The sequence below is a fragment of the Ovis aries genome, chromosome 1 (genome assembly GCF_016772045.2).
Source record: "Ovis aries strain OAR_USU_Benz2616 breed Rambouillet chromosome 1, ARS-UI_Ramb_v3.0, whole genome shotgun sequence".
Classification (NCBI taxonomy): Eukaryota; Metazoa; Chordata; class Mammalia; order Artiodactyla; family Bovidae; genus Ovis; species Ovis aries.
The window spans coordinates 232,906,420-232,916,904 of NC_056054.1; the positions used below are offsets into that span (position 1 = coordinate 232,906,420).

A 10,485-nucleotide genomic window follows, 5' to 3' on the forward strand; every position below is an offset into this window, starting at 1 on the left:
GGCTGGCATTTTGTAGTCAAAGTAAAATATTCTGAAAAATAGGTAATTACATTACAGTGTTACCTTTTAGAGCAGATTTTAAACTTTGGCGAGAGGGTGCTAGAAGAGCAATTTCCTAGTCACCTACAGCCTCAAAATAACATTGGCATCTGAAGTTGACAGTGAGGGGCCAGAGGTGATGGTGGAGAGCGTTTGGGTCTATGAGGTACAACAGAGGGGCAGTGAAACCGGCAAAATATGAGCAGAGAGCATGGTTTTCTTAGTGGGTACCATAGTTACTGATTATCTGAGGAGGAATAGAATTATATTGACTTTTCTGAGGTGTAGTTTTGTTGTATTTCTTTCTCACTATGCAACATGTTTCCACAATTGGAAATGTTTATGGAGAAAGAGGAGATGCCAGCTGTTAAAGTAAGCCAATTTCTTCACTTGAGAAATCTCTGCTTCCTCAAAAGGGAGTTTATTTGATGTGTTCCTGTGGCCTGTTTCCCTCCCCTGGATGTGGGCGGGGAAGGAAGCATGTTTGTAGCTCCTGTCCAGCTGTAAATGCCCTCAGGCACAGGAGCCAGGTGTTACCTATCTTTTCCTCTAATTTGAGCATAATGGTTCACTCATATCGAGAACTTGATAACGAGTGGTATCTGTTTTACACGGTCCCAAAGAGCTCTGTCCTTGTATCAGTGACTCCTCCCTCACCCTGTTTTAGATAATTCAAGTGCCAAAACTGTATGCATTTGATGTCTCTGCAGTGTATAAGTTTTAATTAAATCAGAATCACCTCAGACATAGAAGGTGATCCTTGTTTCTTTTAGCAAAATTCTTTCATCATGCAGTCTAATTTCAGTGACCTCTTTTCTCATGAATACCACTTTGTATTGATTTTTGTTGTCAGATATGATAGGAGGACAAGTCAATTTTTCAATGGCTTCTTTAAAGGAGAAAAGGGGAGTTTAATGTTTGAAATGTTGCTAAGAGTAGTACTGAAGAAGAGATGAAATACATACTTTAAAATTTATTTTAAAACTCTACTTTGGGGGAAGTAAACTATAAATAAATATAAACTCCATTTTGGGAGGGAAATAAGGCAAAAAAATGGTAATGATTAATCCTGTTAAAACCACAATTAAGATGCTAATACTGTTTGGGTGAGTTAGAAAGCAATAGTTGATATCTCTTTCCTGCATTTAAAAAACAGGAACTTTATATAAGTTATTCATATATAGAGAGCATAATATATTTAGTAATATATAAATATAAAACTTGTAAATATAGAGCAATACATAACCATGCAATGATTCAAGTTACCATGTAGAAGAAAAATTAAGTGGAAAAAATTCAGAATACAGAATTGTATACATAATATAAAAGCTTACAGTGTCTATCTGAGTGGTAACATCATATAATATTTATATTTTTCCTTATAATTTTTGGGTTAATCAAGTTTTTATGAGGATTTTTTTAGTTAGGAAAATAGTTAATAAGTTAAGCATATTCTTTTTCAATTTTCATAACTGAAAGCATAAAATGCTATTAAAATAATGTAATTAAGAATATTAGCACACCTCGTATTGTCTTAACACTATACTAAACAGTGCGGTACCCTGAATTAATTTAAATTGTGTATTTTTTTAAAGTTTTCCTTCTTGTGCCTAAGATCTTGCTGCCTCTTTTAGGGGACAATGAAATATGAAATTTATGTATTTAAACTCCAAAAAATATGATCAATGGGAAATTAGATATTAGCAATGGCATAGAATTGGTGACCAAGTCTTTATTTTTACATTTTAAAGTCAATAGATATTGATATTCTAATGCATTTATTGCACTTCCAATTTGTTTTAGAAATTAATTGGTCAAATTAAGTCTTTTGCCAAAATGTTTTTCAAAATGATTTGTGGGTTTTTTTGTTTGTTTTTTACTAGCACATGTATGACTTTGAAAGTTTACAGTATCTTGCTTACAGGTACCACAATACTTTGTTTAACAGAGCTGTCTTGTTCTGTTTTTATTGCCATGCTTCTGTGTAGTACAAATCTGAATAGGAAACAACTTAAGGTAATCTTCACTGTAAAAGTATGGTAACTCATTGACATTTTTTTTTACAATGAATATTACATCCTTAGCTGATGTAATAGCTATTCAAAGGGAGGCTCCAGTGAAACTATATAAATATATTTTACCATTTATCCATCACACAGACACTTTGTTGCAAATCTATGCAATCCATGATTCTGTCACAATGTAACAGATTTACATTTTCCATTTGTCTGTCTTAAGGCAAACATGAGTGTTTGCAGGTCCTATATAAAGTGATATATGTCACTTAAAATATTGTTTGTTTCATTCAGCAGAAGATAAGGATGCCAGAAAAGATGGGAAGGCAAGTGTAAAAGACCAGCATTTTCCAAATTTCAACAAAAAGTTATCCTCTTCCTCCAGCGCTCTCATCCACAAAGACACCAGCCAAGGAAACTCTGCTGTTTCTACTACCAACTTGTCAATCACAGAACAGTTAGTGCCAGGTCCAAAGGGTGGAAGAACCAAATCAAACGTGTTAAGTGATTGCTGGGAACATCAGTGCCTCAGCAGATCCCTCTCTCCAAGGCAGCATTTAGCTTGTGACCCTGCAGTTAGCCCATCAAAAGATCTATGTGGTGCGAAAACCAAGGAAAATGGGAATGCTGGGGGCTTCGTGGTAGGGAAAAGCACGTTGTCAGGAAGCATCCTTTCTCAAAGCAATCTGGAGATTAAGAAGCTGGAAGGTAACTGGGATAAGGGCAGAGCTGCAACATCCTTTTCTCTGTCAGACGTCTCTACACTGTGTTCTGATGCACCCGACTTACATTCCACGGCAATTCTCCAGGAGAGTGAAATTTCCCACCTTATTGACAATGTCACTCTAACAAATGAGAATGAGCCTGGCAGTTCCATCTCGGCACTGATTGGCCAGTTTGATGAGACCAGTGACCAGGCTAACCCTACAGTTGTTTCTCATCTTCAGAGCCCTAGTGTGATGTCAGGCCATCCTCCTGTGCCCACCATGGACCTAAAAATGCCCTTCAAGCCTGGCTTTTCCAATGGAAAACCCAAGTCATCCTTCCCGTGCTCATCTCCTGAGCAGATTGCATTCTCCAGACACGAGACCTGTGAATGTTCAACACACACAGCTGTTGGTGAAACTATCTCCACTCCTGTCTCTAAAACTAAACCAGATAATGACCTTTCTGGGAAGGCCATGACTGGGGCCATAGAAAAGAACCTGCCTCGGTCCTCTAGGTCTTCTCACTGCTGGTTACCAGAAAGTTCCACCCATGGAAAAGACTGGGAAATCCTGAAGAACCCCAGCCCTGCCACTTCCACTGACTTGACACTGGAAGATGTAACAGCTGCTCCTACTCTCAGTTTAAATTCTGGGGAGAGCAGTCTTGTAGAAATGGATGGAGACTCAGAAAATCTGTCCCTAACAACCTATGAATATAGGAGAGAGGGCACAAGTCACCTCACTTCTCCTTTAAAAGTGAAATACAGTCCAGATGCAGTGGAACATTTTCAAAGAGGCTTGAGAAATGGCTACTGTAAAGAGACTCTCCACCCTTCTGTCTCTGAAATATTCAACAATACTCAAGATGTCAAAAATCAGAATATTTCTCGTCTAGCCTATCCGGGTGCTGGGTTTATGCATAACCACTTCTCAAATTCAGATGCAAAAACGAACGAGACCTCCGGGCCCCTGCCTTGTGCTCATGACTTGCATGCCCCTGCCCCGGAGCAGTCCACACACTCTGCTCTGAAGCTGTCCAGTCCTTGCAAATCCAAAAGTCTGGGGGACTTAACGTCAGAGGACATCGCCTGTAATTTTGAAAGCAAGTACCAGTGTATTAGTAAGAGCTTCGTTACCACTGGCATCAGAGACAAGAAGGGTATGACTGTAAAAACAAAGTCGTTAGAGCCTATGGATGCCCTGACCGAGCAGCTGCGGAAACTTGTGTCCTTTGACCAGGAAGATGGCTGCCAAGTGCTGTACTCCAAGCAAGATGCCAATCAATTCCCCAGGGCCTTGGTCAGGAAGTTGTCATCCAGAAGTCAGAGCAGAGTGCGCAATATTGCCAGTCGTGCCAAGGAGAAGCAGGAAGCCAACAGGCAGAAGAGTGTGAACCCCAGCACTGTGGGAGGAGTGGTTCTTCGAAGCAAGCCATGTGCGCCGGCGCCCACAGGGAACCGGCACTCCACTGGCTCCTACATCGCGGGCTACCTGCGGAGCGCCAAGGGCGGCAGCATGGAGGGCCGCGGGATCCCCGAGGGCGCATGCGCAGCCCTGCGCTCTGGCCACGCCGACAGGTTCTGTTCACATCATGCTGTTCTGCAGACCGAACCCAGCAGTGATGATAAACCAGAAATTTATTTTCTTTTGAGACTGTGAATTACATAAAGCTGCATTCTCGCTGTTAATAAGATATTCTGTAGAATGTCTGAGTTTTCAGGAAATATGGTCCTTGGCTTTGAGATGATTTTCAGATGTATTTTTAAACTCGTATTACAGCCTCCTTTTGACTCCGTGTGTTCTTTTTGCATTTGTATATAGACCCGGGTGACATTTCCTGTGTACCTCTGATCTTCCCTCCCTGAGGTGTGAACTCCATTGGTATGATATAGGTGCATGCCCTAGATGTGAAACTTCTCAGCAGTTTGGGTTCTATGTTTCACCAAGACGCCCTTTACTCTGTGCTCTCAGCTCACGGTCACAAATGTAGTCATTTTTACTCTCTGCTAAGAGATTTTTACAAAGGGCAAAGGGATGAATTCTTTATTTTAAAGCCATTACCATCTTTCCTAGTTTTCCTTCTTTATTGAGAAGCTCAGATGCATTTTTATAACTCAGTTAGAAGAAGATTTAAAAAGTTACCTACCTTACCTTTCAAGATTTCTCTACCCCACCCAGAAGGAGAGTTCAGAGGAGATGGGTAGCCGCCCTCCCCCACCACCATACCCTCTCATTTTAGAGCCGGGTGTGAGGATCTGAGGAATAAAGCAAACTTCTGTATATAAGGACAAAATTGTTTGTTTTACATAAATTTTGTTACATATTTTTGCTAATGGCTTTGTATGTAACAAGAACACAGTTGCCAAGCTCTTTGTTGTATTTTTGAATTTTCTGATTAAATTATAGGCTGCAAATAATGGCTTTCAGGATGAAGGACTCCCAGCAGATGCTAACAATGACAGTAGCACAAATTGAAAACTTCCCAAAGCTTTCAAGAAAAAAAAAATATTTTCTCATGCTAAAACCCAAGTGAATATAGATAATTAGAAGAAACCTTTTCCCTTCAGGGAGCCAAGTAACTCTATTTTAGTACCAACATACATTATTTTCACTGTGAATCCATTTTTTAATTGCATGTTCAGATGTCCCTCTTTGCTTTTTTGTAATGTTAACTGCAATGATGTTCTTGGAATTCATGAAAATATAATTAAAGGAGATTTTTAAACACTTGGTGATTTTTTTTTTTTTCCCAAACTGAAGTTCATGTGATGACTGTTGAGTAGGGACCCCAGAGCTCTTAGAAATACTTGCCTTTTCATCTCTTTGCAGTAGAAGAGATCACTTCTATGGGGACAGTTTTAAGCAGCATTTTATGTCCTTGAGTGTTTTCACTCTGCTTTTAAGACCGTATTTGCAAGGTGACTTGAGAAGAAATGGAAATGTAATGAGTTGCTTTGCATTTGGTGATGATGTTGCAAGTTTAAAAATCCTTCCCAAATCCTGCCCATGGCAGGAGTGGAGTTGGTAAGCCTCAATGCTGGCAAGAGGCTGCGTTTGACAAATTAGACCACCTGAAGCTTTGCTGTGTGGGGGGAGACTGGAGAGGAAAGCAGTTGGATCCTGCTTTCTCTCATCAGCCTGCTGCTGCAGAACCTGGATCCTGTGCTTCACCACCTCGATGGTGGTGATCCCAGCCAGGTGCCCACCCTACTCCTGCTCACCTTCAGTTCCTGCCACCACCTCTTGGCACTGCAGCTGCTTCTCACTCCTAAGCCAGGACTCCATGGAGTCCCTGCTTCTGGAATCGCGTACAGGATCTGAGCCTACCACCAGGGCCACTTTGCTCATTAGTCCATTGCGCAAGCAGTGAACCTAGCAAGGAGAGAAACGGACCGACACTCGGAAAATAGGTCATTCTGTCTCCCCGGTTATTGAAAGTCTCTTTGTGGCTGCGCCTATTCTTTCAGAGTCACTCCTGAGAGACTGGAATGTGGCCGTGATCACAAACTGTCTTTGACTTGAGTTCAGGATCTCTCTTTCTCCATCAGTTGGTTATTTGGAATAGGTGTGGCTGAGAGAGTGGCATTGAGGCAACAGAGGCAGGTGATATGGAGATCAAGGCCAACAGTCATATTTTTTTGCATCTTCTTCAGTACTTGAGTCAGAGAAGGCAATGGCACCCCACTCCAGTACTCTTGCCTGGAAAATCCCATGGACGGAGGAGCCTGGTAGGCTGCAGTCCATGGGGTCACTAGAGTTGAACACGACTGAGTGACTTCACTTTCACTTTTCACTTTCCTGTATTGGAGAAGGAAATGGCAACCCACTCCAGTGTTCTTGCCTGGAGAATCCCAGGGACGGGGGAGCCTGGCGGGCTGCCGTCTATGGGGTCGCACAGAGTCGGACATGGCTGAAGTGACTTAGCAGCAGCAGCAGCAGCAGCACTTGAGTCTTCCTAAGTCTACTGTTTCTTTCATGTAATAGTTCATTTTTTCCACTCAATGCTTTCCTGGGAGTTTCTGTTAACACTGAGCTCATGATGGGCAGCTCCAGCTCCACATTTACTCGATGTGCCATTGTTAGGCTCTCCCGCTTTACTTCAGAGGGTATGGCCCTTCCTATTCCAGACCACTGGACCTCTAAAAATTTTACTGACGTCACAGGCCCCTTGATCATCAAGGACTTGCTGCCTTCCCTCTGACACATTTGTGTTTTAATAGGACATTTAAATTACTTGACCTGTTCTCCTTATTAGGTCCAATTAGTAAAACGTCAATCAGTGTAGAAGCCTGGCACAATGCACTGAAGAAAAGCGAGATGATGGAGATCAGTATAGACTAGACCCTGACGGACAGCAGAAAATTGATACAGACCTAGAGTGAGACAGTGAAGACTTAACTATTGTCCTTGCAACATGAAGATGAACTGCTTTTGATGCTTTCTTTCGATGAGAATCAGACATAAAGCATTCAGCAAAATAATAGTCACAAATGAAGTGCCAGAGGTTGAGGTGATATCTTCCCATAAAATTCCTATCTAGCATAGAAGCTGTAATTGGAATAGTATTTTAAATTTATAGTAGTCCACTGGCACCCACCATGATCAACATGGTTTTGGAAGGAAGGCCTGGTAGGTGAAATGAACAGATGTGTTATGGGAATCACCATCACTGAATCTTTTAAGTCTTTTGGTACTGATTTCTGCAATTTGTCCTGGCAGATATGGCTTCTGATTTTACTATCTTGGCCTGGATGGAAGGTGCATTGTACCTTTTTAAATCATAATATTCCTTAATTTATAGGTCAGGAAAACAAGGGCCAACTTCTAAGTGTATCTATCCCATTAGGCATTCAGAGACTAGAGACAGAGCAACAGAGTGGGTCCTTGGAACTACTGGATCCATTGCAAATGAACCCCAACACAGTTTAAAATCTGGTGTTTATAAGTCTCCCTTTTAATTGGAAGACCATGGTGGTCATGTGGGTTCTCTAATATTGTCAGCTGTGATCTCATTCTAACCATCCTCAAGATGTCTAGGAATTCCCTGGTTGTCCAGTGGTTAAGAATCTGCACTTCCATTGCAGCAGGTACTGGTTCAGTCTTTTAACTGGGGAACGAAGGTCCTGGATGGTGCAGCAAAACAGAAAAAAAAAAAAAAAGATTTCTGGAAATTCCCTTTTCTGTAGTGCACAGTTACTCTGGCAAGTTTGAGGAAAGGTTGGAGAGAAACTTGCCATGTTCTGGTGGCATTGTGGGAACCCAACATTCCCTTTAATCAATGGGCTCTGGCTCTGTGAACTGACTTAGATCTAGTAACTGAAGATTGCAGTTTTCCATCAGTGTCTGACAGCAGCATTATGACCATTAGTTTTCAATTATTTTTGGTTGTATAAATCAAACAAAAGACTAGTCAGTGGTCTTCAAACTTTAGCATACACCCAAATTACCTAGAGGATTCATTCAAACATAGATTGTTGGCCCATATCCCCAGAATTTCTGCATTAGTAGATCTGGAGTGGAGCTTGAGAATTTTCATTTCAAAGAAGTTCCTAGGTGATGCTAAAGCTGCTGATCTTAGGACCACTAAGAGCATTGTAACTAGTACTCTTAGATGGTGGTTTGACTGTGTTACCTTTGAAAAAACCATCATCAGTTAGAGGTAATAATCACTTTGGGCCAAGGCACTTTGCCATTCTGGCCAACTACTTAGTAAGGCAATTATATCCCTCCTGGCTTCTGCCTTTCCAGAATCCCATTATCTCCTTTGATATAGAGCCCAGTGCTCTGCCAGGATCTTCCACCACCAATCTGACCTGAAGAAGACAACCAACAGTGAGTTTCTCAGTGATGTTTGCTTTCCCACACAGGTGGCATGTTCCCTCCTAGAGAATACACTCAGGTGGTGGGTTTGCATGTCTTTATTCTAATATTCTCTTTTTCCTGAGCCTTCTGATTCCTTTCTCACTACTCTGCCAAGTAAGTTCCCACAAACTCACCTCAACTTACTGAGCCATTGTGAATCCAGGCTTAATGGAGTCATCTTAGCTAACTGTTAGGACTAGTAGACATTAAATTTTACTAGGGCATTATTAAGACTTGCTGGACTTAAAATTCCAACTTATGAATGAGTTGCCCATTTCAACCAATCTCTCCTGTTCAGTGGTACGTTCCAGGTCCACTTGAGAGTCCAACACCCTCAAGATCTACCACCACAGATGTTTCTCTGGTTCTTGCTTGATGTGTTCATGATATGATATTACTCCCTGCCTTAAAAGCATCTATGGCTTTCACAAAATGCCTTAAAATGAGAGTTACTGGCCAGAACCTATCTAGGATTTCAGTGCCATCATAAGTAGCCAACCACTACAGAAGTACTAAAATTATTGTTACCCCCAATTTATTCAGTTGTTAGAGCTACTTGATACCCCCAATCTTACCCTAAGCCTCCACTCATCCAATCAACCCCAAATGAGAGCATTAGTAATTCACATGCCACAGCATGCCACCTGCTATTCCTACCCTACTTCTGGTACAGTTGTCTCCGGCTGGGGTTCTTAGAGAAGACTGTCAGAGGGGATGGCTTTCGTGCTAATGTTTTATTGAGGCCCAGTCCTAGGGAAGTTAGAGTGAGAAGAAAAGGAAAGAGAGGTAAGGAAGTAGGGAAAGAAACTATGAAGAGGAGTATAGCAGGCTGGCTGTGATGTCAGAACAAACATAGCTGGTTGCCTTACCTTGTGAGACAAGTCCAAAGAGGCCAAATAAAATGACGGCCCTTCAGAACAGTCCAGGAGGGGAAGGGAAGACTGCTATCTGCTAACTATTTTCTGATTCTTGCCTTTGTCTGTTGAATTCTGCCTCCTTAGGGTGTTAACTTTCCCACCTCTCCAGCTATGTTACCCAGCCTCTACCAGCTTCCCTGAGAAAGCCCAAGCTTTGTGGGTGTCCTCTGGCAAGTGTTCAGATATAGTCATCCCTACTTGTCAGTAGGAGCTGTGTGTGGAAACTTCCTGGTTCACGGCAGTGGCAGTAGCCATAGTAGTTAGGGTGTAAAACTGTGAATCAGGTGTGATCCGTGGCTGGTGTTGTGGGGCTGGGATGCAAGGGAGACAGCCATGGTGGGGTGTTGGCAGGGCCAAGCAGGGTTCATGTATAAATTGGCTCTTGCTCAGCCAGTTGGTATAGCTGTCTGGTCATTTGAACACCTATTTGAATCACCTATGTGATTGTGTGCTAAGTTGCTTCAGTCATGTCTGACTCTTTGTGACCCTATGGACTATAGTCCACCAGGCTACTCTGTCCATGGGATTCTCTAGGCAAGAATACTAGAGTGGGTTGCCATGTCCTCCTCATCAAATGTCTTACTGATAAGCAATTTCAATACTGAGACCTAGAAATTAAAAAGAAAAAATGATGTAGCCAAATTCCTTGACCTTATAAGGTTTACAAAATATTCTGTGAAACAGACAAAAAAGTAGATAAAGGAACACAGTGGGCTAAATGGAGTGATACATGCAAACATGGGGGTAAGCAAGGTGCACAGAAAGGGGCAGCTAGTTTGGTTTGCGGGGACAGGTCAGAGAAAATTTCTTGGAGGCAGAACCAATTTGAGACACACAACCAGTATCTCAGGTTCTAACACTCAGAAGTGCTCATGCTTGGGGTTTAATGCTGTATGAAATTCTTAATCCTGTAGCTTTATATTTGATATTTGTGTTTTGTATGAA

General features: G+C 41.8%; 1 protein-coding gene across 5 annotated transcripts in view; it reads left to right on the forward strand.

Moving 5' to 3' along the window:
• Positions 1 to 5,488, forward strand: part of PLCH1 (phospholipase C eta 1) — a 254,393-nt gene extending 248,905 nt beyond the window's left edge. For 3 of the 5 annotated variants that reach the window (XM_060394436.1, XM_060394448.1, XM_060394439.1), the window contains one exon: positions 2,349 to 5,488. In XM_060394436.1, coding sequence (XP_060250419.1) covers positions 2,349 to 4,420 — 2,072 coding nt within the window. In that variant the 3' untranslated portion in view covers positions 4,421 to 5,488. Of the gene's footprint in view, positions 1 to 2,027; positions 2,325 to 2,348 lie in introns of those variants that run through there. The other 2 variants (XM_060394445.1, XM_060394449.1) reach the window with 2 other exon arrangements.
• Positions 5,489 to 10,485: the final 4,997 nt, after the last annotated feature.